Source organism: Manis javanica, chromosome 10 (assembly GCF_040802235.1).
Source record: "Manis javanica isolate MJ-LG chromosome 10, MJ_LKY, whole genome shotgun sequence".
In the NCBI taxonomy this organism is placed as follows: domain Eukaryota; kingdom Metazoa; phylum Chordata; class Mammalia; order Pholidota; family Manidae; genus Manis; species Manis javanica.
In genome coordinates this window covers 21,562,248-21,590,182 of record NC_133165.1, presented here as the reverse complement: position 1 = coordinate 21,590,182, position 27,935 = coordinate 21,562,248, and the positions used below count along the sequence as shown (strand labels likewise).

The following is a 27,935-nucleotide window of genomic DNA, read 5'->3' as shown; positions in this document are numbered from 1 at the left end:
AAATGAACCCAGTCACGGTGAGATGCAGTCAGTGAAGTACTGCGGTTATACTTAGAGCAAATCTATTCATTCAAAAGAAAACCACTTCATGTAATGGTGCATAAAGAAGCTAGACGCACCAAACTCACCCTAATAGTTGGGTACAGCTGGGTACGTCATGGAATATGGCAATCCTGTTTAATTTGCAAAGCCCTGGACGGGAGGAGGATGGGATGGAAAAGTTTGGAAGACTCGTCAAACAGACAGTGAATCGTCAAGGGTTTCCAGTTAATAATGCCCTCTGTTGGCGCTCAGCCTGGACCCGAGCGCCTTACTAGCCACATTGTAGGTTGTTATAATGTCTTACGGTTTATTGTCTCTTCTACCAAATGAATACATGAAATGAGAGACGCTCTAAGTTGGGCGTCTTAATGTAGGACAAAATCTTGCTCAAGGCGGGGAGAAGAAAGGTGGGAAGAAAATGAAGGTAGGGAGACTGTGCGACAGAGAACGCTCAGAGGCTGGTAAAAGGGAAGGAAGGGATGTCCAGGGGTTGAAAGCTTTATCCCCCCCGTAGAACTGCTGTCGGTTTTCCCTCATCCTGTGCCTCACAGGACAGAGTGGACCGCCCCCGAGGGCTGAAAGGCTCTGGATCGGAGGCGCCGCACGGAACCGCGCCAAGATTCAACCCTGCCGCTGCCCCACCCGGTGACAGGCGGAGCCGCGAGGGCGACCAGGTTCCCGCCTCTTTGCTCTGCCTGCCGGGAGCCGGAACCTCTTCCGGTTGCTCCGGACCACGGAACTCCGACTCCCATCGGCCCCCGGGAAAACCGCAGCGGGGTCGCGCGGGCCCTGTCGGAACTCGTAGTTCCGTCTTTGGCCGTGCTTTATAGCCGGAAGCGGGGACGAACGGGGCTGAGAACTACCGAGGCGAAGGTACGGGAGGCGGTGAGGGGTCAATCTGCGCCGGGCGTTGGGTGGCCGGTGAGGCAGTTGGAGGTGCCTGGGTTGGGTGGAAGGACATCGGCTGGCCCACACGAGCAGGGTTGAGCTGCTGCCGCCGCCGCCGTTGTCGCGAGTGCGGAGTGGGGACTGGAGCTGCTGCCGCAGCGACTCCGGGGACTCTGTCGCTAGCCCCCAGCCCTTCTGCCTCCCACTTCCCGAGGTCAGTGCAGCCTGCTCCTCCCCGGCTTGTTGCCCCCTCGTCCATTTCCCGCCCTCTCTTCATCACACGCGCGGCCCCCGTCCCCCGATCGTGGATCCGGGCAGTGCCGGCGGCGGCGGCGGCGACGGAAGCAGCAGCGACTCAGCGCCCGACTGCTGGGAACAGGCGGACATGGAAGCCCCCGGGTCGGGCCTGTGCGGCGGCGGCCGCCGAGGCCCACCGTGAGCACCTCAGCGCGGCCTTCAGCCGGCACCTCCACGTCAGCGCCAAACCCTTCGTCCCCAACGTCCACGCCGCCGAGTTCGTGCCGTCCTTCCTGCGTGGCCCGGCCGAGCCGTCGCCACCCCCGGCTGGCGCCGGCGCCAACCACCACGGAGCCGGCAGTGGCGCGGGAGGCCCTTCGGGTAAAGGGGCCGGGACGCGGGAGCAGCCGAGCGGGAGGCCGGAGCCCACCTTGGTGGGGTGGGGGGACGGGTCTGCGGCTCGCCTCGCAGGGCGGGGGACGCGCGGCCTCGAAGCCCGGCGGCACGCGGGGCGCTGACAGCGGCGCTGGGCGCGGGCAGCCCTGGGTGGGGCCGCCCGGGCGCGGCGGAGGGCCTGGAGGAGCCGTAGCCGGGTGTCGGTGACACGGGAGGGATCTGGGGCTCGTCCCCTCCTCGGGGGCCGCAGTTACCCACCAGAACTGAGAACCGTATGGGACAGACAGGGCCCGTGGCCATCAGTGCCACGAGGCCCAGACGTGGGAGAACTGGAACCAGGAGGTGGGTGGGCATTGAGCGAGCCAGACCCGAGGAGCTGGGAGGACGAGCGCCGGAGTTTTCCCTTCACCTTATGCCTAGGCGAGAGAGCGTCTCTTGCTCCAACTTCTATTTTTGAAACTGTAATTAACGTTTTGGGTATCTGGCACCGAAGTGTCCTGAAGGAATCCCAAGATGCATTGCAGTCTTGTGATCCCGCAGAAACTGTTGGCCATCACTTCAGAGATCTTTTAGTCCTCAGCATTGTGTAAGCTTGTGAAGTTCACAGTGTCAAAAGTAAGAGTTCCTCCCGTAATGTGTATAGGAAACTACATTGATTTGTTTTCACTTTTTCTTAAGTGGGACTTCTCGCCTTAATGACGCGTTTAGAATTTTAAATGTTTCAAAATCGGATACCTTATTCAGGCTGCTTAGTATTGTAAGTCACTCTTTATGTTCACGTGTCAGTAATTAGTCTGTTCAGATACTTGGTATTATAGCTTAATAGTTGTCACATGCCATTCTGACCATAGCTTGTAGCATGTGTTGTGTGCTTTCAAGTCAGTTTTGTTCTTTAAAAAGCTTTCTGTATTTAGGGGCTGCTTAAGTGATAGGATGACAGGCTTTCGGGTACTGATCTTCTGGGAATGTCTAATGAGTGAAGTTAACTATTCTCCCCTGTATAAAAAAGTGCTTATTTTCGGAACTGTCAATATTGGCTTAAAGAGAGAAAGGAATGTACCTTGGTGAGCCAGGGTATTGGTGAACCGGATCACAGATGTTCCTAGCAATTCGTGAGAATAGATTGTTGATTTCTCTTTGAAGTTCCACGTTGTATTTCCTAGATAAGTGGACATCATGAAAGTGCTCTGGGAGTTTAGCTTCTTCAGAAACTTGCTACAGTTTTCTGTGTAGAGGCAGAGAGTTTGGAGAAGTACTTCTGTGAAGTAAGTACATATGTGAGCACACTTTTAATTTGGTTGTTTGATTTTCTTGATGTTTTGCCTTTGAACAAGGAAACTTTGTTTTTATTTCTTTGCTTAGATCAAGCAGTTTGGCCTACTTAAATAAAGTTCACTTACCAGCCCCTAAAAGTGCGCGGTTCCCCATACCTTATCATGCAGATTCCTTTTATCCAGCCATTTTCTTGTTTCTTTTTTGGACGTCCCTCCTCACTCTGGAGCCACCAGCACCACTCTGGCTAGACTTGGAACTCCATTTCCAGCTTGTCCACCCATCAGCCAGTGAGTCAGGAAGGGACAGCCATCCTCAGAGCAGTGATCTGGAGTAGGCATTGTTGGGTGACTAGGCTTTACCTGTTAGGTAGGAGAGCTGTCTTTCCTCTTACTGGCATGTGCCAACTTGCTGGTTTCTTCTTAATCCTTCTCTCTGTGACACTGTTAGAAGTGGAGATGTAAAAATATGTAAGGAAGTGGTTATAAGAAAAGTACTTTCTTTGTTACTTGGTGGTCAGTTTTTTTCAGTTTTATCAAACTATTTTGGTGATCCTGACTTTGTCAACTGCTTCTACAAAATGCCAGTTCATATTTTTAAAAGTGTCCTCTTTAGGGTTGTCTATTTGGAAAAGAATGGTTTCTAAATTCAGGTCCAGAGAGATGTGGGACTGTTGGATTGCATGTTTGAACCCATTCAGGTCCATAAAGTACCACCATCATAGCAGACAACTATGCGTGGAAGAAGCAGAGGAAAAAATTGGAACTAGCGCTTAGAAATTGACAAAGGGGGAGCCATAAAAGTTGCAAGTTTTTTTATAGTGAGGAAATGAACAGAAGGGGAGCATCTTTTCTTTGGTTGTTAAGCCCTTGTTGAGATTTGTTGTGGGTCCCTGTTGTTAAGCTGATTAGGAGGAAGAGCTCTTGAAGGAGGAAGTCTAGAGGTAGAACACTGAATGACTTCCTAACTGTTCCTGTCCAGGGTGAATATCTGTTGTGTCTCCTGAAAACACGCTAGTTGGATTTTTCTGGTGGTTCCTTGAGCAACCAGTCACCATAAAAGTTTTTGCACAGCGTCATCCACCTTAAGTAGAAGGCTGCTGGGTGGTTATGCCTGTTTCCAGCCTCCCAAGTAAAAACTTGGGATTCAGTGTTGATCTTAGCTCTCTGAAAAAGTAATACAGGTTTCCAACAGAATGATTAAGTAGAATACAAATTAAGTGTAAAAAAGTGTAATTTAAGTTCAATTCTCTGTGGATCCAAGTAAATTGACTACGTGATACTCTTTAAAGTAGAGGTCCTGAAATGAATGAAAATGTGGAAGACAAGGGTTGTGTGTAAGAGAACAAACATTTTCTATGCTAGAATGTACTTATTTTGAGTTTCAATTTGCACACAGTTCATTCTTTTTTATTGTTGAAGGAGAAGTAAGTTTAGTGATATAATTTAGGATTACTTGGTGTCTTAGTCCATTTGGGCTGCTGTGTAGTACAGTACCACAGACTGGGTAGCTTGTAAACAACAAAATTTATCTGTCACAGCTCAGGAGGCTGGAAGACCGTGATCAGGGTGCCAGCCTGGTCAGATGAGGGCCTCCTTTCCTCTCTCAGGTCAGATTGCTGGCTTCTTGTTCTCACATGGCAGATGGGGCAAGGGAGCTCCCAGGGGCCTTTTATAAAGGAGCTGTTTGTGAAATGCATATGTGAGGGCTCTGCTGTTATGACTTACGGCCCCCAAAAAACCCCACCTAAGTCCAATACATGGGGCATTAGAATTTCAACACATGAATTTTTGAGGGGGACACAAAAGTTTTAGAGCATAGAACTTGGACTTGTAGAACATCCAGGCTTCTCTAGTAATGGTGTGGTGTCCTTTCCACCATCCCACCCTTAGCATCTCTCAGAACTCTGCCAGTAAAAAGTGAGTATAGAATAAAACCAGCAGTCCTCAGAGGAGGAACTATCTCCAAAACGTAGCACATTGTATTATGGAATCTGAATTTTAAAGAGAAATGTTGTTTCATAGTACTTGGTTTTTGATGGATGTCTTTTTATGGGGAAGGGATTTTCTTCTTTTTTTAGTGACAGACATATAATTCACATATCACAGAATTCACCATTAAGTGTATGATTCAGTGGTTCTTAGTATATGCACAAAGTTAATGCAACCGTCACTAGAACGTGGTGGATGCTTGTTAATCACTGAGTAGTCTCAAAGGTGACCTCACGGTCACAAGAGTAGAGTGCAGAATCTTACATAATTGTTTTGTTCAGAAGGGCTCTTGGGCTTTATTATGATTTTAAATGATACCTGTTGACTGAGAGATAAGTTTAGACAGAAGATAGATGACGTTCTTGACTGGATTTTCCCTTTCCCATGAGACTGAAATCCCTGCAGTAACAAAGTCTTCAGTGGGACAGTAAGTAAAGTAGGCAGAGAAGGTGAGGGGAAAATATTGTTCCAGGAGTGTTATTTCTTTTCCCTCCTCATTTTCTAGCTAGTTATTTCTTACCTTGACTTAACCAATTATTAGATTTGGGCTCCTATTTCCTGACTTTACATGCTTGCTATGGCTCCAGCGTGAGGATTTAGGGAGTAAGTGAAGGCATTACATGAACCAGTGCTTTCCTTGTGAGCAGCGATTTGAACTGGTAAAAAACTTTGATTGAGAATAGACCCTCTTTGGAGCAGCTTTTATTTACTGCAGGTTTTGAACATGGCTTTGTTCTGTCCCTTGTTTTTCACCTTCTCTGGAATTGTACTGCAAGAAATGATAGTGATTAAAATTTCTGAGGGCGAGTTAGGGAAGTAGAGAAGATGACAAATTTTAAGCCTTGTTTTGTTTTTGTTTGCTGGGGAGGAAATGTCTTAAAGTGTTAAAATATTAATGTTTTTCTAGTCGAAGAGAAAGGAATGAAAAGGATTCGATAGTCTTTTGTGGTGAGTTGGCAGTATTAGAATGGAATTTTTTGAGATGTAAGTCTAGTTTGTGCTCAGAATGATGTATAGCAATTAATGAACAAACATTTTTGTGTTTACAGAACGCAGGATACTGTGCTGGGCACTTGAAGTGACACCACAAGATGAATTAATCGTGGTCCTGGAGTCTAGAAAGAGGTCAGACCCCCAATTTACTCTACTGGAAGACATAACATGGTTGAGAGGGTTTCAAAGCTGAGCAGAGGAGTTGTTCATAGGTGCCCTTTGTAACTCATTTCAATCTTGTCCTAATCATAAACCTAGAGATACATTTTCTGGTACTGTTCTTTGTTAATACCATAAGTGTTTTTTAAGTTCAGATATAATTCACATAAAATTTACGTTTCTTGTGTTTCGGTATTTTATTTCAGCTTGCTAGGAAATTGCTGGAGTAGAGCATCAGTTACCTTTTTACACTGCTTGGTGCTCATACCTAACAGTGAGTTACTGCCATTATGAAATTTTGATTGAGAATAGACACTCTTTGGAGCAGCTTTTCTTTACTGGTATGTCTATTGGGCATGTTAATTAAGAATTTCATCATTAAATTCACAGTTCTTAAATTATTGGGAAGCAAGAATATGGCCACTAGGTGAAAGTTCTTGATTATTCTGACATCCTTAGGCTTCTTTTTAAGCTGTCATTTGTGGATTCATACCAAAGCTTCTTAAAAGTGGTGTCCTTGTTTTCAGTGGTTTATAACAAAGCAGGCTATGCTGTAGGTGTATTTTTTTCTAAGTGACTTTGTTTTAGGAAATCTAGTTGTCACAGTACTCCAAGTGGAGCCAGTTCCCCATCTTAATTCTGCTTTCTAGGTGAGAGAAACAGTAAGGATTTCTTGAGCATCTTTCACCAGCCTAACCAAAGAGTGGTTACACCCAATCCAAACCACATTCCAGCCCGGTAATTGTAAGCCACTCGCCTTGAAACAAGCAGAAAGTGCATGCCTTAGAATGTCGTTGGGGCAGCTTCTGGGTTGACCGTTTCTATAGAAGCACAGTGGGCCACTGTACTGCTCAGTGGTGTGTCCAGCTCCTTTGGATGGTTGGTTGTCTGCAAAGTATTTTAAGTTCACCTACAGTATTTTTGAAGTAAATGGGGTATAAGTTATAAATAAACCTATGTTTTACGGTTGTTTGAAAAACATATTGGATCTCAGTTACCCTACAGAAAGCCCACTCAGGTGGATGTGTGTCATTGCTTTTAGTGAATGAATAGTTTGTAGAATGTTAGGGCTGAAAGTGACCCTGGCAGTAGTACAGTCTTGTCAGAGAAAGAAACTGAAGCGTACAGATACTCAGTGACTGATTCAGTGACAGTGGAGTCTGGAATTTGTTTGCCAACTGCTAGCTTAGTGCCCTTTCCATTACACTGTGCTGTTGACTGGGGAGAAGGGCATCCCTGGGGCTAACATCTTGACCACCAACCAGCATGGATTTCCTGAGAGAGGCCCTAGAATTTGCCTTTCTTGTGTTTATTCTTCAAAAGTTTTGTTAATATGGGGCTTTGAAAAGCTTGTAATAATAAACTTATTGAGCAGTTACCTGCTTCATATGCTTTTATCTTCACAACAATCTCTTGAGGTTATGTTGAGCCCTTTTGTAGATAAGAAAATAAGGCTCAGAAAAGCTAAATAAATGAGCTGACATCTCCTAGTAAGTGGAGGAGCCAGGGATAGACTCTACATCTGATTTCAAAGCTTATTCTAGTAGTAATAACACAGGTAGTCTTCTCCCTCTTATTTGCTATGAAAAGGTCTTTTTGGCTGAGACACTTTTTCAGAAACTGAGTCCATGAGATTGTGGCCTATGGCACCGCCTCCCTGTTCTGTCTCAGTAGTAGCAGGGTGACATTGTGATAAGTAGGCAATGCTCTACTTTGAAATTACTTCTTCCTACATTTTAGGAAATAATGTGAGATCATTTGAAACAGCTCTGTTCACCGCTATAGCATTGTACCTTTTTATTTTGAGAGCATAGGTAGTTAAGGCAAAACCATGGACATTTCATGTGTTGTGTGGGCATTTGGCTGTGATGTCTGCCTTTACTGGTTCTCAGTATTGTCTGTGGGAGAGAAATACCTCAGGCAGGCGGATTTGGTTGGGAGTGTATGGTCATCTGGCTGCTAGAGAATTTTTAGTTCCTTACGCAAATTGTACTTGAGCATCTCTTCAGTATTGTTTCTCTAACCCCTTCTTGGAAAACTGACACATACAAAGTTGTTTTTAGTCTATTGAACCCTGAAGGAAATGCAGTAAATATATAGGTGGACTGCTACAGATGGTGAGAAAACTGAAGTGATAAGACTATAAGGAACTAGTGACCTATGAAAACCAAAAGAAACGGCTGCAGTCCAGGCCCAATGAATTACATACTTACTCGGTATGTACACCGTTTCAGCCTGTGGAGACTTTACAGGAGGTGGGAAAAGGCTCTGTCTTTCAGAAAACCACAGTCATTCTGGAAGTTTCTAATGTCTTAGGGAACCAGAACTGAGATCTGTGTGTAGGTGTGCTTACAGCTGCAAGAAGTGTCCTACCCTAGAGGAAGCTCAGAAGAACCATCCTAAGCTGGGTAATGGGGTGTGTGGGGGGTGGGATAAAAGTGGAAGGTTTTGTGTTACAATTGAGGAGAATCCTTAAGAGGATCTAGAACTGTGCACTTATGGCTCTTTAAGTAAAACTAAATGTTTCAATTTAAAAGTCAGTTCCTTGGTCACAGCCACCTTTCAAGTGCCTAATAGCCACATGTGGCTAAGTGACGGTCATATCACTGCACAGAAACAGAACATTTCCATCATTGCAGAAGTTTGTGTTGGACAGAATTTTGTCACACAGTTTCTTACTTCAGTGTAGTGTGAGACACTTGTGACGTTTGCGATGGGCACTGCAGTTTTTATTCATTAATAGTGAACACCATTTAGCTAACAGGACTAAGAAATTTGAGTAGGATGACTTTTACATATTGTTGTTTTGTGTGTAAAGAGATGAAAGATTAGTTTTATATATCTAAAGCAGTACACACTTAAATTGCTGATTTATGGACTATGTGGATTAAGCACCTTAAGAGTTGGCCAGACGTTATATTTAAAATATAACTTGAATTGAAACCTGGCTTTCACAGCCCACCACTAGTGTGGCCTTCACTGTACCCATGAACTGGCCAAGTAAGAGTCTCTGTGTTAAAGTCCTTTGATCCATAATCAAGGTGATCCATAAATTGAGGTGAAATCCATATGACATGAAATTAGCCACTTGAAAGTGAACAGTTCAGTGGCATTTGGTACATTCACAGCGTTGTGCAGCTTACTACCTCAAGGTTTCAAACATTCTCATCGCCTCCAAAGGAAATCATACTCTTTAAGCAGTCATTTAACACTCCCCTTTTCCCAACTTTTGGCAACCACCAATCTAATTTCTATGTGTATGAATTTACCTATTCTGAATATTTCATGTGAATGGAATTGCACATGTGATCTTTTGTGTCTGGCTTATTGCACCATTATCAAATTTTAAGTAACAGTTTCAGGATTCACATTATCATTTGTGTTAAACCATAGGCAGTTCTGTTGCCTGACTGTCTTTTGGTAAAATCTTTCACTTGTTTTAAAATTTTAGGTAATATACCTTGTATCATAGCCAGTTCATTAATCTTCCCTTATCATAAAGAATAGCATTAGTTTCTTTTAATATGAGGTATGGCAGTTTTATTAACTAGAACACTTCTGATAAACTTTCCCACCTAATTAGAATTGTTCTTTTTTGAATGAGGGTGTGCTCCTGATGAGGATGTGTCTTCTGCACATGGAGATGCCATTAGAAAATATGAAACTGCTTTCATTCCTTGGGAGGTTTACTAACTTCTCCGTGACTAGCAGATACGAAGCGTGCAGGACTTGGAAATCAAGCCCCAATGGGTATGTTTGCCAGCCATGAAAAAGTGACTTTTGGACCTGGTAGAATTACAAGCCTATGCGCATTAGTAGCCAGTAAATCTGGATGTGATGTATATTATGAATAATAGGAGTAGAATGAGAAAGGGTTGGAGATGTGTGTGAATGCGTATGTGTGTGAGAGAAGAGACTGGGTACAAATACACTGACAAGTTTCAGTGTAAAGAACATGTTGCTGTATCTGTGATTTTTCTGGTTCATTGTTCAAAAAACATCAGTTCGCAGATGTTGCCACCATTGCTATTTGAATTGTAATGTGATCCGTGGTTTGAATGCAAGGATAAGCTTTTTTTCTTCCATCCTGGGGTAACTATTGTCAGCTTCTGATTTTTGAGGCCCTTTAATGTCATCATTATGTGTATATTAATAACTTAATTGCTGGTTGTACTTGACCCTGTCTCTGCCTCTGTAAGCTGTACAAACTGAAGACAAATGTGTTATAAATGTAGGGTGTTTTGAAAAAACCATGAACAGATTTTTATTATGCTGCATTATGCAGCCATAGAGGTAGTCTTATGACTGATGTCACTGTCCTGAGAGGTGCCTTACAGCCTGAGGCATGTATTGTGTATTTGTAAATCTAAGAGTTGGTTGTAGAACCAGGTGTTGAGGTGTGTGTACTGTTGGGTCTTATAAAGCCCATTTGCAGTTTGGCATGTCTTATAAGTGATGAGAGAGCCCCCCATACTGATTGTCTCAGTCTTCCTTGCCTTACAATGCTTGACCATCCGGTGTCGTCACTTACTTGGTTTACTTTTACTAAGGGATTTTCAGCAGGGGCTGTGTGAGGAAGGGCAAGGTGGCATTTGTGTAACTTGGAGAAGCCCATTCTAATATGTCAGAGTGTTAGGTAAGTTACCGCTTACTTCATAGGGTTGGGGGGGTGGTTAAATAAGATAGCAATCAGCACATGAGGGCGCAATAAAAATTTAAGTGGATTTAGGGTAACTTGCCACAACCTCCAACCCTGCCTCCAGCACTGTGTGGATTTGTGAGTGTTTCTATCCCTGTCTGGCCCATAATAGATGTGCAGTATATGTTAGTTGATAGAATTGAACTGACGGCTCATTTCATATTAGGGAGTGGGGAGTCACTTGTTGAATATCTCCTAGGTGCGAGGAGTTCTTTAATTGCAACTAAACAAATGCATACTCTCATTCAGTGCTCTGAGCAATCCTGTCAGGCAGCTGGCATGTCATTTCCATGATTCAGTGAAATAATTGCCTCTCACCACTTGTACGTGGCACTCTAGGCTTTAAAGCCAGGAGTCAGCCCAGTGCTGGCCTCTCAGCACCAGTGTCTGCACTTCCTCCATCCTGAGGTTGGCATGTCAGCCTGATCACCTAGCACTGCCTGACTTTCTCTGGAAGTTGAGTAATTTTTCCTTACTATACCCGTAAACTTTTCTTTGAAATAGGAAGTGAAAAAAAAATTTTTGTGAAGTACAATTACTGTTCCTTCCAAAACTAGTTCAAATCCTTTTTCCATTTCTGTTAACATCCTGCTAATCGCATAGGTTGGGGTGTCTTAGACCGTTCACTCTACCTTCCTGCACCTGTCCGGTGTTGCCCCTGTTATCTCTGTGCTTAGCCTCTCCTCTCCAGCTGCACTGTGCCGTGGTGGGAGCCATGCTGGTGTTGCTGGCTGAGGTGTCTTTCCATTCTAAGGTCATCCAAATGCCACTGTATGGGATCATCTGCAGCAGTGACACTAAGCATGTCACTTCTCAAGAGATCTTGGTTGCCCTTTACCTTTCAGGGGCAAGAAACTCCTTTCTTCACTACTGCATGTTATAGAAGATTGGGCTGAAAACTTTAGCTTACATGTCTTAACACTCCAGGGAAGTGATTTTAAATATAACTTTGGCAGATTATCAATTCAGTGTTTATTGGTGTGCAGGATTTATGTGACTTCAAATTGTTGTGTCTTTTTTGCATCTTGGAGATTCTTTAAAGCAAGGTCACTTTCATACCAGAGTATCATTAGGCTTTCAGATATAAAAAGAAACTTAAACATTTAAGTGTCAGTATATATTTCTCATACATCTCTTTCAGTGATATCATAAGTAGATTTTCAGTGTGACAATTGTGGAAAGTGGATTGTTGCTAGATCTTAGAATTCTAGTAGAGAGACAAAGCCAGTGTCATTTTAATCATCTTTTCTGAGATGTTGCAAGGGCCCATTCACATTTCAGGGACTTTATACGAATGTCCTTTTTACTTTATTGGTATCAAATAGAATTTATTCAAGGATCTTGATGGTAAAACATGTATGATTATAGAATTTTAAAAGGGCTAATCATAGCCTTCTTTGACTACAGCTACCAAGAGAAACTAGAGAAGTAATGTGTCTTTGTTGAGCAAAATCATTAATCTAATCTGTGTATGCTACTTTCCTATGTGTCACTAGACATTGGAAACTGGAACTAAATATGCAAAGTTCTATTTGTTGTTTAAAAGCATCTGTGTTTTAAAGTATAGACTCTAAATTTTTTACCAGAATACTGAGTTAAAATACCTTATTTAAGTAGAAAATGGGGAGACAGAAATGTCCCCAGAAGAATCATGGGAACACAAAGAAGAAATCAGTGAAGCAGAGCCAGTGGGTGGCTCCTTGGGAGGTGGAAGGCCCCCAGAGGAAAGTGCCCAGGAGTTGATGGAGGAGGAAGAGGAGATACCAAAACCCAAATCTGTGGTTACACCACCAGGTGCTCCTAAGAAGGAACATGTAAATGTAGTATTCATCGGGCATGTAGGTAAGTTGCGTTCACAGCAATAAGAAATGACCAGAGTTACTGTGTACAACAAACAGAACATCCTACTTGGCTACTTGGAGATGTTTAGTGAAACTGGAATTGATCTAAATGTCTTGACTTTTAACTTGAAGGTTGGGCCGATTAACAGTTGTATAATGGAATAGAAGCTGGAAGAAAATAAGCTACAGGATATTTGTATGATGCATAATTGGTCTCTAGACCACTGATGATGGCTCAGCATATTATGACATTTATTAACATTCTAGAAAATGTGCCTATTTTTTGTGTGTGAACTTCAGTTATTCTATTAACTTTATAGGATTGACTTTACTAAGTAGTTTGATTTTGCATAATGTGAGAAATTAATTGGAGTGAGTTCTGCATGCTAGTCAGGTTGCTGGTTTAGCACAAAACAAAACCCTATTTTATTTATTCAGGTGTTCTCTGTCTGACTTACTCCCAAAATTTTGAAAGGAAAATACAGGATTATGTGTCCTTTTTTCTTCTCTTGATCTCTGGCTTCCCCTCTTCTTTTTCAGTAGCGAGGACCCTTTTGAAATTTGTAAAAGCACACCTGTATCTGCTAAGAGTGAAAGGCAGGCTGGCCACCTAAATGGAGCTCTCAGTCCTGCTCTGCTCTTGCTGTCCACTGAGGCTCTGCTGGGGTGATTTATATTCTGTGGTTGCTGTGCTCTAAGCTAACGGTCAGGGAGGAATCTGTCCAAAAATTCATTTCTTTATCAGTAAAGCAGTTCTCAGTCATTGTTGAACTGCAGGGGATCTTAGCAGCTTCATTTTACGAAGAAGAAGGTAACTAGCCAGAGCGTGTGCCCCAAATTCCTATCATTTCAGTGGCTGTTGCAAGATGTAATTATATCAGCTAAATGATGCCTTCAGTTGTTGGTGTATTTAATTGTTGCTATTTGGGGTTTTTGTCTTTTACACCTGGTTTACACATTGTTGATGATTACTTTTAGATGCTGGCAAGTATTGTAAGTAAGTACAAATAATGTAAGTATTTTCTGTTAAATAATAGAGTGAATTTAATGGAATATTTTGGGCACTGCAAACATTCACACAAAGAAGATAAAACAGGTTACCCAACTTAAGAAAAATTAATAATAAAATGACATTACTTGTAGGGAAAGCTGATGTTAAGTAATTTTTGCAGGGTGATCATTGTTAGTATTTTCTGATGGAATTTAGGTCTTCTCTAAAATCTTCTGTCATCACCACCAGGAACATAAATGGATATATGAAAGCTGTGTTTTAGATTTTTTAATAAAAACTAATACAGAATCCTAGATCATAGGAAATGTCAGTCTGCTTTGAGTATAATTTTCTTGGGAGTAATGAAAAGCAGTTCTTGAATTAGGTGCATGGGGGAAAGTTTTTTTCTAATCCATCAACTCCTTAAATTTATAATCAAAGATAGGTGGTTGGCTAACATGCTAAGATTAGAAGATATGGAAACACCATGGTTGACCTTTAGTAATGTATTCTAATACTGAAAAATCTTTTTAATTAAAAGGCTTTTCTTTTTTTTTTAATTGAAGTATAACTGATATACAGTCTTTTAGTTTCAAATATACAACACAGTGGTTCCACAGTTTTGCATATGATTAAATCCTTACCCCCTGTAGTGTGATTACTGTCGATCAATGTAGAAAAATGTTACAGAATCATTGACTATGTTCTCCATGCTGTACTATTCTGACCAAATTATATTGTGATTGTGAATTATTGTGTCCTTTTATCCCCCTCAGCCTCTTTCCCCACTAGCTTGGTAACCACTAGTGACTTCTCAGTGTCTGAGTCTACTGCTGTTTTATTCCTTCTGTTTTGCTTTGTTTTTATATTCCACAAATAAGTGAAATCATACAGTATTTGTCTTTGGCTTGTTTCCCTGAGCATAATACCTTCGAGATCCATCCATGTTGTTGGAAATGGCAGTATTTCTTTTCTTTCTATGGCTGAATAATATTTCATTATGTATTTGTACTACATCTTCTTTATCCTATAGATAAATTTATCTATCCTTTATTCTATTTAAATTTATCTATCTTTTATTTTATTGATGGACACTTAGGTTGCTTCTGTACCTTGGTTATTGCAAATAGTGCAGCAATAAACATAGGGGTGCATATGTCTTTCCAAATCAGGGATTTTGTTTTTTTGGGGGGGGGGTAAATTACTGGGTCAAATGGTATTTCTATTTTCAGTTTTTTGAGGAACCTCCATACTGTTTTCCACAGCACTTGCACCAATTTACATTCCCACCAAAGTGTAGGAGGGTTCTCCTTTCTCCACATCCTCACCAGCATTTGTTATTTCTTGTCTTCAGATAGTGACCATCCTGGCTGGTGTGAGGTGATACTCAGTGTGGTTTTAATTTGCATTTCCCTTATGATTAGTGATGTGGATCTTTGCATGTGCCTGTTGGTCCTTTGTATTTCTACTTTGGAGAAGTGTCTGTTCATGTCCCCCCCCCAATTTTTAATTGGGTTATTGTTTTTTGGGTATTGAGGCACATGAGTTCATATATTTTGGATGTTAACACTTTATCAGATGGGTCATTTACAAATATATTCTCCCCTACTGTAGGATAAGGCCTTTCATTTTTAATCCCTCCTAAATTAGACCCATTTCTTTTTTGTTTTGTTATCATTAATCTACAATTACATGAAGAACATTATGTTTACTAGGCTCTCCGCTACCCCAAGTCCCCCCACAAACCCCGTTACAGTCACTGTCCATCAGCATAGTAAGATGTTGTAGAATCACTACTTGTCTTCTCTGTGTTGCACAGCCCTCCCCTTTCCCCCACCCCTCACATTATACATGCTAATCATAATACCCCCTCTTCCCCGCCCTTAACCCTCCCTACCCTTCCATTCTCCCCAGTCTCTTTCCCTTTGGTAACTGTTAGTCCGTTCTTGGGTTCTGTGATTCTGCTGCTGTTTTGTTCCTTCAGTTTTTCCTTTGTTCTTATAATCCACAGATGAGTGAAATCATTTGGTATTTGTCTTTCTCCGCTTGGCTTATTTCACTGAGCATAATACCCTGGCTTTAGATTGTGGTTATCAAAGGTTCCAGGTTAGTTTCCTTACTATCTAAGAGTCTAACTTAACTCACTTAGTATGCTGTTACAAACACAATCTAAAAGTTCTTTTCTATTTCTCCTCCTTTTTCTTCCTCCTTCATTCTTTATATATTAGGTATCAAATTCTGTACTTTTTGTCTATCCCTTGATTGACATTGGGGATAGTCATTTTAATTTTGCATTTGCCTAGCTATCAGCTGCTCCACCCTCCCTACCGTGGTTTTACTACCTCTGGTGACAGCTATCCAACCCTAGGAACACTTTCATCTATAGCAGTCCCTCCAAAATAGACTGCAGAGATGGTTTGTGGGAGGTAAACTCTCAGCTTTTGCTTATCTGGAAATTGTTTAATCCCTCCTTCAAATTTAAATGATAATCTTGCTGTATAAAGTAATCTTGGTTCCAGGCCCTTCTGCTTCATAGCATTAAATACATCATGCCACTCCCTTCTGGCCTGTAAGGTTTCTGCTGAGAAGTCTGATGTTAGCCTGATGGGTCCTTTGTATGTGATCTTATTTCTGCCTCTGACTGCTTTTAACAGTCTGTCCTTATCCTTGATCGTTCCCATTTTAATTACTATGTGTCTTGGTGTTGTCTTCCTTGGGTCCCTTGTGTTGGGAGATCTGTGGATCTCCATGGCCTGAGAGACTATCTCCTTCCCCAGATTGGGCAAGTTTTCAGCAACTACCTCCTCAAAGACACTTTCTATCCCTTTGTCTCTCTCTTTTTCTGGTATCCCTATAATGCGAATATTGTTCTGCTTGGATTGGTCACACAGTTCTCTCAATATTCTTTCATTCTTAGAGATTCTTTTTTCTCTCTGTGCCTCAGCTTCTTTGTATTCCTCTTCTCTAGTTTCTATTTCATTCATTGTCTCCTCCACCATATCCAACCTGCTTTTAGTACCCTCCATTGTGCTCTTCAACGGTTGGATCTCTGACCTGAATTCATTCCTGAGTTCTTGAATGTCTTTCCATACCTCCATTAGAATGTTGATGATTTTTATTCCGAACTCCCTATCCAGGTAAGGGGTCCAGGATGGGGGCAAGGGATGTAGGCTACCTCTTGCCAATGTGCTTATCGCTTGTGTTTTCTGTTGGAATTCTTCGGTCCCTGATCCTACACCAATGGAAAAGGACTTCATCAGGGAGGCTACTACCAGAGACTGCTTCTCTGGGTGCCATACCCTGTGGAGGGCCAGGCCAACAGAACACTGGGTGCTTCAACAGGGCTTCCCAGGCTGGGTTCCTTGGGATGCAGGAGGCCACCTGGCTTTCCAGTGGCTTGGGAGAAATTCTGCCAGAAATGGCTCCTCAGTGGCACCTGACTGCCAGTGAGGTCACATCTTTCTTGTGCTTATTAGCCTGTTTTTTTCCCAGAGAGGAAGGGACCACACCCTGTTAGGCATGAAAATAGATATGAGTGGGATGGAAAGAGAATAAGGCCAGGAAAAAGCCCACTAAAAATGACCCAGAGTGGATCAGTTAAAACTCAAAAAGCCTGGAGCAACTTGGCCTGGAATGTTTGAATATTCCCCAGAGAAAGGAGGATATGTCAGCATAGCCCATGGCTTTATTGTGTTAATCATGCAGGCCCAGCTTATTTTTTTGACTTAACCTACATGCTGTTTTTTTTTTTTCTCCTTTGGCCCTAATCAAGTAGTTTGCATTCTGGGCAATTAATAATGGCAAGTAAGCCCAGCATAAACAACATAGTCACAGGCAGGAAGGATTTCATCTTAAAAATAAGATTGTGTTTTAATACCCAGGAAGTTGAGAAGATTCTTAACTTACTCTTTAGCAAACAGACAATAACTCAGCCCACCCTCGGGGGCAGGGGAAGCAGTCTTGTTTGATATGCTCCCAGACCAAGAAGGCTCTGGCTCCCAGGGAGAAATCACAGCAGGAAGTTGCTTGTGTTAAGTTAGTTCTAAGTATTATTCAGAGACCACCTAACAGGTCTGCAACCCCAGCCCTTAGTCACATTCCTGAAGAATCCTTAAAAGGGGGAACCCCCAAGCTCTCAGGGCACTCCTCTCCCTGAGGTCGCCTGCACTTCCTAAGTGCATAACCTTTTCACTTTAAACTTTCTTTTCAACCTTTCAGGGTGCTGTCTCTCTCTGAAGTTGCATGCACTTTTTCTGTAAGTAACTTTAAATAAAACTTTTCCTCTGCTTCACTACTGTGTCTCTGCCTTTTGATTCTTTTTTGCGGTGGGGACAAGGACCAAGGAAAATAGACAGTGCTTCCCCAACAACCCTATCCCATCTTCAAGGAATATGCAGGTCACCCTGCCTAGAGAGACTTGCAGCTTACCAAAGGTTCCATGTCCAGCAAAGCCCTGGGCAGGTGCTGGGGACACCACAGAGGAGAGGCTGCTGCCCGATGCACCTACTCCAGGGGTGTTCTGACCAAAGGTGGGTGTGAATGTGCCTAGAATGGAGAGACTGCAAAGAACTGGAAACTAGGCCCAAAAGCAAAAGGTGTCAAGCAGGTGGTAATGGACTGGGGGGAGGCCTGCTTGCAAACGCATCCCCACAGGATCCCTTAGCCCACACCGCTATCCCACTCACCCTTTGGTAAGGACGCACACAAGGTGACTGTGTCCTAACCTCTGTGCTCCAGGTGAGCCTGCCCACCCCCCCACCCCCCACTGCAGTACAGCCTGAGCTGTCCTTTGGGCACCTGAGGAGAACCTTTGCACTGCCTTGGGCACCACAATGCAGCTGAGGGGGACACTGAGGGGACCTCTCTTCTCTCAGGACTAATGTTATGTCTCCTCCCCATTTGCCTGCCACCTCTCCTCTACTTCACCTTAGCCCCACCCCACAGTCAGCCCCCATCCTCCCACAGGCCCAGTTGAACTCGGTCTCCTGCACATGCTTGCCCTCATGGAGGCTCCTGCCCAGTGCTGGGCTACCCTCCACAGCGGCTCTCTGGGAAGATCCTCTCACATGTAACTGTATCTGTCTAGGCCTGAGGTGGGGAGGGTGCCCCTCGAGGTGCTGACCTTGCCTGTAATCTTCCCCCACACCCAACCTCTGGGGGTCACACCTTATCGCAACCAGCAACTGCTCTTGCCCCCAGATCTCAGCTGCGAACACAGTGCTGTCCCTGCTCCCGTGCCAACCGCACCCACTCCAGATCCTCTGCCTCATCAGGGCCTGTAGTCAGCCCCCTGCCCCTCCTGCTCCCTGTGCCATTTAACCAGGTTGGGTTTACTCTCTATCCACTGATTTTAGGTCCATACCTCAAGACTGAATGTTGCTGGGCAGACACAACTGTGCTGACCAGCCTTGCTTCAAATTCCTAACCACAATTTCCCAGACGTCAGAACTGCCCGGCACAGCTCTCACACGGCGTTTTCTCCCCCTCTCCAAAATGACTACTGAGAGGCCCTCCTTGGTATACATCTCCCCCTAACCCACACCAAGGAGCTCTTACATTCAGTGAGGAAAATGGAAGCTACCAGGGCCCAAAGTACTCATCATGCATCTTCCACATGGCAAATAAAATCACTTCCTTCTGCCTGAAATTCTATAGTGACTTCCATTAGTACTGTAAGAAAAACATTTTAAAAGGTCATGAAAGATCTTCCTTTCTGCTGTCTTTTAATGTCATTTTATCCCACTTTCCTTTTTAAGCTTCTGACCACAGCTGGCTCTTCTCTGCTCATGAAAACATTAGGCTTGTGTCTGCCTTTGGGCCTTTGCTCCTGTGCCTGCAACATCCTCACCCCCACCCGCTGTCCCTGCTCCCAACTCTGGAACTATGGCCATGGCCTCTGTTTTCTATTGTCTCAGAAAGGCTGCTGCTGACTACGTAAATAGCTCCTCCGGTCATCAGTTATACCGCTACCTGAAACTGTTTACAGATAACATCTGTGATAACATCTCTCTCTTCACCACAGCTTACAGCTCCTAGAGCGGAGACTGTGTCGGCACTTAAAACAGCACCTGGCACTGTAGACCGAGCTGGTGCAGTGTTTGACAAGGTCCAGGCATGAGGAGGAATCCTGAAAACAGGAAACCTCATAGCTGGCCCCTGCTAATTCCTGCACTTATTTTTGCAGTTATGATGTTGGTGATTGGGCTCATATATGGGAAATCTTATGTACTTAAGATTATTCATCTTTAGTAAATAACATAACCCAAAATATTGATCAAAGCAGCAATTCTGGAAATGAAAGCACTGTTACAGGACCAATTGTTCCAGGCATACTGCCACAAATAAGTGAGGCAGAACAGCCCAGGCCTCTCTTAAACCTAGATGCAGTTTGTCTTCCCCTTTGTAACAATTCAAACATGACTAACCGGGATTTCTTTAGAATATTGGCAGAGAAGGAGTTATTGGAACGTAGGCCATGGAAAAACCCATTCTCCTAAGAAACTTATATGAAACAGCAAAGTAATAAAGATTAATAGTCTCCACTGCCCAGAGCCCCCCTTATGTTGCTTATAATATTAAAAGACACCTCTGGTAACCCCCTCATAGAAAGAATTTATGAGCAAAATAAAATTTATATTTATAAATATCCCATATATAAAAGTTTATGATAAATTTATAAAATACTACTATATTAATAGTAAGGTAGTAAGAGCAGATTTAATGTTATTATATAAAGGATAAAGAGGACTGACTGCAAGGCCCTGGTGCCTGTAGATGCAGGAGGAAAGGTGTAAACATCTGAAATTGTGGAATGAATATTATAAAAGAATAAGGTGTTTTTATTGTATTCATAGGAATGTTAAGGAATGGGTGACAGGAGTACCAGCCCTAGATTTTAGATGTAAGCCTCAACCCACATGTCGGATAGCATTTAATTAATAATATAGTTACACTTAATAACCAAAAGGCATACAGCTTGCATTTTATATAACCTGCTTAAACTTTATATAGCCTTAGACACATACCTTAGACACATATCTCAAAGTCTATATAATCTTACATGCTTAAAATAAAAATCATACCCCACATGCTTAACTGACACACTGTCTTACGCCATTTTCTGTTTAACACCTAGCACGTAGCTTACATGAATTACTAATCACAATAGACTAGGGGAAAGTAAAAATTAAATGTTAAATGGCTACTATTAGAAGAAATGGTGATATTTCCTTAAGGGTAATAAGCTGAAATTATGTAAACTGACAGAAAAAGGATTGTATTATTCATAATTTTAAAAAATGTTCAAAATTATGTAAACTGTAAAAAGATACAAAAATAAAGACCCTGCCTCTTGATGTTAGAACTTTCATTGGGTGTTTCGTCTCCTCATTGATCGCACTCGCCGACGCTGTCCTTTCCTTCGTGACCCACACCTCAGCTGGAGGTGGACTCCGGCACCGAGCCCATTCCAAATCTAATGTGCAAACACAGACGTGTTCTGAGGCATGCTGGCCACATGGAAGGGAATGGGTGTGCTCTGGCCAGCTGCACCCAGGGAGTTCTTACTCAATCCGCCCCAGAAAGAGGTCGTGCCTCCAGGGCTCCCACTCTGTCCTCCCCAAAGCCGAACGCCCCAGTGGTGGAGCTGTTGTGGGGGGTACCCATGCTAATCCCAAAGCCCCCACTGTGAGCAGGGCCCGCTGACACCCCAGACGTGAAGGGCGATGAGGTAGTGCTGCCAAACACTGAACTACTGGTCCCACTGCTGGTGGTCTGGGTCATAGCTCCAAAGCCCGAGGTGGTGGCTGCAAAAAAGGAGGAAACATGGATCACAGTCTAACACATACACAAAAGTACATACAAAATGGATAAAAGACCTGAATGTAAGTCATGAAACCATAAAACTCTTAAAAAAAACAGGCAAAAACCTGAAAAAGAAAAATGAACCCCTATGTTTCTCACAGCATTATTTACAATAGCCAAGAAATGGAAGGAACCTAAGTGTCCATCAGTACATGAATGGATAAAAAAGATGTGATACATATGCACAATGGGATCTAATTTAGCCATAGAAAGAAAACTAGTCCTACAATTTGCAACAACATGGATGGAGCTGGACGGTAATATGCTCAGTGAAATAAGCCAGGGGGAGAAAGACAAGTACCAAATGATTTCACTCATCTCTGGACTATAAGAACAAAGGAAAAACTGAAGGAACAAAACAGCAGCAGAATCACAGAACCCAAGAATGGACTAACAGTTACCAAAGGGAAAGGGACTGAGGAGGAGGATGGGTGGGAAGGGAGGGATAAGGGCAGAGAAAAAGAAAGGGGGCATTATGATTAACATACATAATGTGGGGGTGAATGGGGAGGGCTAGGCTACACAGAGAAGACAAGGAGTGATTGTACAGTATCTTACTAGGCTGACGGACAGGGACACTAATAGGGTTTATGCAGGGTACTTGGTGAAGGGGGGAACTAAGTAAACTTAGTGTTTGTCAGGTAATTGTAGATAGATACCTAAAAAGAAAAAAAAATTTAAAGGCCATGAATGATCTTCCTTTCTGCCTGTCTCATAATGTCATTTTATCCCACTTTCCTTTGTAAACCTCTAGCCACACGAGCCTCTTCTCTGCTCATGAAGACATAAGCTAATCTCTGCCTTCGGGCCTTTGCTCTTGTGCCTGTAACGTCCTTACCCCCAGCCGCTGTCCCTGCTCCCAACTCTGGTACTACGGCCATGGCCTCGGTTTGCTATTGTCTCAGAAAGGTGGCCAGTGCTACCTAAATAGCTCCACCGGTCATGAGTTACACTGCTACCTGCTGCTGTTTATGAATAACTTCTGTCACAACATCTAAATCTTCACCACAGCATACAGCTCCCAAAGCAGAGACTGGGTCAGCACTTAAAACAGTGCCTTGCACTGCAGACCGAGACAATTGCAAATCTCACCTGCAATCCCAGACGTGTTCTGATGTGTGCTGGCCACGTGGAAGGGAAGTGGTGTGCTCTGGCCAGCTACACACAGGGAGTTCGGATTCAACCCTCCCCAGAAAGGGTTCTTGAGACCAGTTCTCCCACTCCGTCCTGATGCAGATCCAAGTGCCCCAGTGGTGGAATTGCTGTGGGGGGCAGCCATGCTCATCCTAAAGCCCCCACTGCCAGTGGGACTTGCTCACAACCCAGACGTGAAGGGTGATGAGGTGTTGCCGCCAAAAATGGAGCTACAGGTCCCACTGCTGGTGGTCAGGGTCATAGCTGCAAAGGCCGAGGTGATGGCTGCAAAAAAGGAGGAAACATGGATCATTGTCTAACCCCACAGACAAAAGTAAATTTGAAATGGATCAGACCTGAATGTAAGTCATGAAACCATAAAACACTTAGAAAACAACAGGAAAAAATCTCTTGGACACAAATATGAGCGAGTTCTTCATGAACATATCTTCCCAGGCAAGGGAAAGGAAAGTGAAATGAACAAATGGGACCATATGAAGCTTTAAAGCTTCTGTACAGTAAAGGACACCATCAACAGAAGAAAAGGGCATCCTACAGTATGGGAGAATATATTCATAAATGACAGATCTGATAAAGGGTTGACATCCAAAATATATAAAGAGCTAACACACCTCAACAAACAAAAAGCAAATAATCCAATCAAAAAATGGGCAGGGGAGCTGAACAGTTTCCAAAGAAGAAATTCAGATGGCCAATAGACACATGAAAAGATGGGCCACATTGCTTCTCATCAGAGAAATGTAAATTAAAACCACAATGAGATATCACCTCACACTAGTAAGGAAAGCTACCATCCAAAAGACAAGCAACAAGAAATGTTGGCGAGGTTGTGGAGAAAGGACAACCCTCCTACACTGTTGGTGGGAATGTAAATTTGTTCTACCATTGTGGAAAGCAATATGGAGGTACCTCAAAAAGCTCAAAAAGGAAATACCATTTGACCCAGGAATATCACTCCAAGGAATTTACCCTAAGAATACAGCAGCCCAGTTTGAAAAAGAAAGATGCACCCCTATGTTTATCGCAGTAGTGTTTACAACAGCCAAGAAAAGGAAAAAACGTACATGTCTACCAGTAGATGAATGGATAAAAAAGATGTGATACATATGCACAATGGAATATAATTCAGCCATAAGAAGAAAAATCCTACCATTTGAAACAACATAGATGGAGCTGGAGGGTAATATGCTCAGTGAAATAAGCCAAGCAGAGAAAGACAAGTACCAAATGATTTCACTCATCTCTGGAGTATAAGAGCAAAGGAAAAACTGAAGGAAAAAACAGAGCAGAATCACAGAACCCAAGAATGGACTAACAGTTACCAAAGGGAAAGGGACTGAGGAGGAGGATGGGTGGGAAGGGAGGGATAAGGGCAGAGAAAAAGAAAGGGGGCATTATGATTAGCATACATAATGTGGGGGTGAATGGAGAGGGCTAGGCTACACAGAGAAGACAAGGAGTGATTGTACAGCATCTTACTAGGCTGACAGACAGGGACACTAATGCGGTTTGTGCAGGGTACTTGGTGAAGGGGGGAACCAAGTAAACTTAGTGTTTTTCAGGTAATTGTAGATAGATACCTAGAAAGAAAAAAAAATTTTAAAGGCCATGAATGATCTTCCTTTCTGCCTGTCTCTTAATGTCATTTTATCCCACTTTCCTTTGTAAACCTCTAGCCACACTGGCCTCTTCTCTGCTCATGAAAACATAAGCTAATCTCTGCCTTCGGGTCTTTGCTCTTGTGCCTGCAACGTCCTCACCCCCAGCCGCTGTCCTTGCTCCCAACTCTGGTACTGCGGCCATGGCCTCGGTTTGCTATTGTCTCAGAAAGGCGGCCACTGTCTACCTAAATAGCTCCACCAGTCATGAGTTACACTGCTACCTGCTGCTGTTTATGAATAACTTCTGTCACAACATCTAAATCTTCACCACAGCATACAGCTCCCAAAGCAGAGACTGGGTCAGCACTTAAAACAGTGCCTTGCACTGCAGACCGAGACAATTGCAAATCTCACCTGCAATCCCAGACGTGTTCTGATGTGTGCTGGCCACGTGGAAGGGAAGTGGTGTGCTCTGGCCAGCTACACACAGGAAGTTCGGATTCAACCCTCCCCAGAAAGGGTTCTTGAGACCAGTTCTCCCACTCCGTCCTGATGCAGATCCAAGTGCCCCAGTGGTGGAGTTGCTGTGGGGGGCAGCCATGCTCATCCTAAAGCCCCCTCTGCCAGTGGGACCTGCTCACAACCCAGACGGGAATGGTGATGAGGTGTTGCTGCCAAACATGGAGCTACAGGTCCCACTGCTGGTGGTCAGGGTCATAGCTGCAAAGGCCGAAGTAATGGCTGCAAAAAAGGAGAAAACATGGATCATTGTCTATCCCCACGGACAAAAGTAAATTTGAAATGGATCAAAGACCTGAATGTATGTCATGAAACCAGAAAACACTTAGAAAACAACAGGAAAAAATCTCTTGGACACAAACATGAGCGGCTTCTTCATGAACATATCTTCCCAGGCAAGGGAAAGGAAAGCGAAAATGAACAAATGAGACTGTATGAAGCTTTAAAGCTTCTGTGCAGTAAAGGACACCATCAACAGAAGAAAAGGGCATCCTACAGTATTGGAGAATATATTCATAAATGACAGATCCGATAAAGGGTTGACATCCAAAATATATAAAGAGCTAACACACCTCAACAAACAAAAAGCAAATAATCCAATCAAAAAATGGGCAGGGGAGCTGAACAGTTTCCAAAGAAGAAATTCAGATGGCCAATAGACACATGAAAAGATGGGCCACATTGCTTCTCATCAGAGAAATGTAAATTAAAACCACAATGAGATATCACCTCACACCAGTAAGGAAAGCTACCATCCAAAAGACAAGCAACAAGAAATGTTGGTCAGTTTGTGGAGAAAGGAGAACCCTCCTACACTGTTGGTGGGAATGTAAGTTTGTTCTACCGTTGTGGAAAGCAATATGGAGGTACCTCAAAGCTCAAAAAGGAAATACCAGTTGACCCAGGAATATCACTCCAAGGAATTTACCCTAAGAATACAGCAGCCCAGTTTGAAAAAGAAAGATGCACCCCTATGTTTATCGCAGTAGTGTTTACAACAGCCAAGAAAAGGAAAAAATGTACGTGTCTACCAGTAGATGAATGGATAAAAAAGATGTGATACATATGCACAATGGAATATAATTCAGCCATAAGAAGAAAAATTCTACCATTTAAAACAACATAGATGGAGCTGGAGGGTAATATGCTCAGTGAAATAAGCCAAGCAGAGAAAGACAAGTACCAAATGATTTCACTCATCTCTAGAGTATAAGAGCAAAGGAAAAACTGAAGGAAAAAACAGCAGCAGAATCACAGAACCCAAGAATGGACTAACAGTTACCAAAGGGAAAGGGACTGAGGAGGAGGATGGGTGGGAAGGGAGGGATAAGGGCAGAGACAAAGAAAGGGGGCATTATGATTCACATACATAATGGGGTGAATGGGGAGGGCTAGGCTACACAGAGAAGACAAGGAGTGATTGTACAGCATCATATTAGGCTGACGGACAGGGACACTAATGGGGTTTGTGCGGGGTACTTGGTGAATGGGGGAACCAAGTAAACATACTGTTTTTCCGGTAATTGTAGATAGATACCAAAAAAAGAAAAAAAATTTTACAGGCCGTGAATGATCTTCCTTTCTGCCTATCGCTTAATGTCATTTTATCCCACTTTCCTTTGTTAACCTCTAGCCACACTGGTCTCTTCTCTGCTCATGAAAACATAAGCTCGTCTCTGCCTTCAGTCCTTTGCTCTTGTGCCTGTAATATCCTCACCCCCAGCCGCTTTCCCTGCTCCCAACTCTGGAACTGCGGTGATGGCCTCAGTTTTCTACTGTCTCTAAATGGCTGCTGCTGTCTACCTACATAGCTCCTCCAGTCATGTGTTACACTGCTACCTGGTACTGTTTATGAATAACTTCTGTGATAACATCTAAATCTTCACCACAGCATACAGCTACCAAAGCAGAGACTGGGTCAGCACTTAAAATAGCGCCTTGCACTGCGGACTGAGCCCATTCCAAATCTCACCTGCAATCTCAGACGTGTCCTGAGGTGTCCTGGTCACGTGGCAAGTCGAGAGTGTGCTCTGGCGAGCTGCACCCAGGGAGTTTGGATTCAACCTTCCCCAGAAAGGGTTCTTGAGAACAGTTGTCTTACTCCGTCGTGACCCAAGTCCGAATGACCCAGTGGTGGAGCTACTGTGGGCCGCAGCCACACTGATCACAAAACCTCCACTGCCAGCGGGACCTGCTGACACCCTGGATGTAAATGGTGATAAGGTAGTGCCGCTGAACACTGACATACTGGTCCCGCTGCTGGTGGTCAGGGTCATAGCTGCAAAGGCCGAGGTGATTGCTGCAAAATAGGAGGAAACATGGATCATTGTCTAAACCCATAGACAAAAGTAAATTTGAAATGGATCAAAGACCTGAATGTAAGCCATGAAAGTATAAAACGTTTAGACAAAGACAGCAAAAATCTCTTAGACATAAACATCCGCATCATCTTCTTGAATGTATCTCCTCAGGCAACGGAAACAAAAGCAAAAATGAACAAATGGGACTATATCAAGGTTAAAAGCTTCTGAAAAGTAAAGAACACCATCAACAGAACAAAAGGACATCCTAGAGTATGGGAGAATATATTCATAAATGACAGATCTGGTTAAGGGTTGACATCCAAAATATATAATGAGCTAACAGCTTAACAAACAAAAAGCAAATATTCCAATTAAAAAATGGGCACAGGAGCTAAACAGACAGTTCTCGAAAGAAGAAATTCAGATGGCCAATAGACACATGAAATCATGCATCATATTGCTTATCATCAGAGAAAGGCCAATTAAGACTGCTGGGGACTGATGGTGTTCTTTACTTTGTCTTCTCACATGTTTGTAGGCAGAATGGGAAAGCACCTTCCCCCACATCTGAATGCAGGACGGGAAAGCACAAGCTTGAGAACAACTGGTGCAGTCCTTGGAAGTTACCTGTCCACAAAAACATATCTTGTCTTTGAAGGTGAGCCAAGACTCCTCACTCTGAAAATAGGGAGACCTGGAAGATGTGTGGAAACAGCGCCCCTGCTTCTGGCTATGCCCTTCCCCCACTTGCTGATGTGGCGGTTAATGGAGAACAAAGAACATACTGCTTACGCATTCCATGAGCAACTAACTGGACCCCTGCTGAGCCTACCTTTGCCTGGCTACCGCTGATGTCAATACTCTGCTTGATTGTCTATTGGATAATGCTATGTCCTGGAATCATGTAACCCCACTGCATTATATAAACCCTGGACCTTCAATAAAGTTTTGCTGGCGACACACGGGAGCGTCAGCCCTCCCAGCA

General features: G+C 43.4%; 1 protein-coding gene across 1 annotated transcript; it reads left to right on the top strand.

Annotated features, from left to right (window-relative positions):
* The first annotated feature begins 2 nt into the window (after window positions 1–2).
* On the top strand, window positions 3–27,935 carry LOC140843838 (uncharacterized). Its single transcript, XM_073214249.1, has 5 exons — window positions 3–17; window positions 594–833; window positions 873–1,548; window positions 5,876–5,951; window positions 27,639–27,935. The coding sequence occupies exons 1-5, from the start codon at window positions 3–5 to the stop codon at window positions 27,751–27,753; spliced, it is 1,122 nt and encodes a 373-aa protein (XP_073070350.1). The 3' UTR covers window positions 27,754–27,935.

What these genes read in the sequence shown, in the direction of transcription:
- LOC140843838 (XM_073214249.1), top strand. An exon ending in AGCGGGGTCGCGCGGGCCCT is followed by an intron (nt 834 to 872) that starts GTCGGAACTCGT and finishes CGTGCTTTATAG; the next exon opens with CCGGAAGCGGGGACGAACGG. An exon ending in TGGCGCGGGAGGCCCTTCGG is followed by an intron (nt 1,549 to 5,875) that starts GTAAAGGGGCCG and finishes TTGTGTTTACAG; the next exon opens with AACGCAGGATACTGTGCTGG.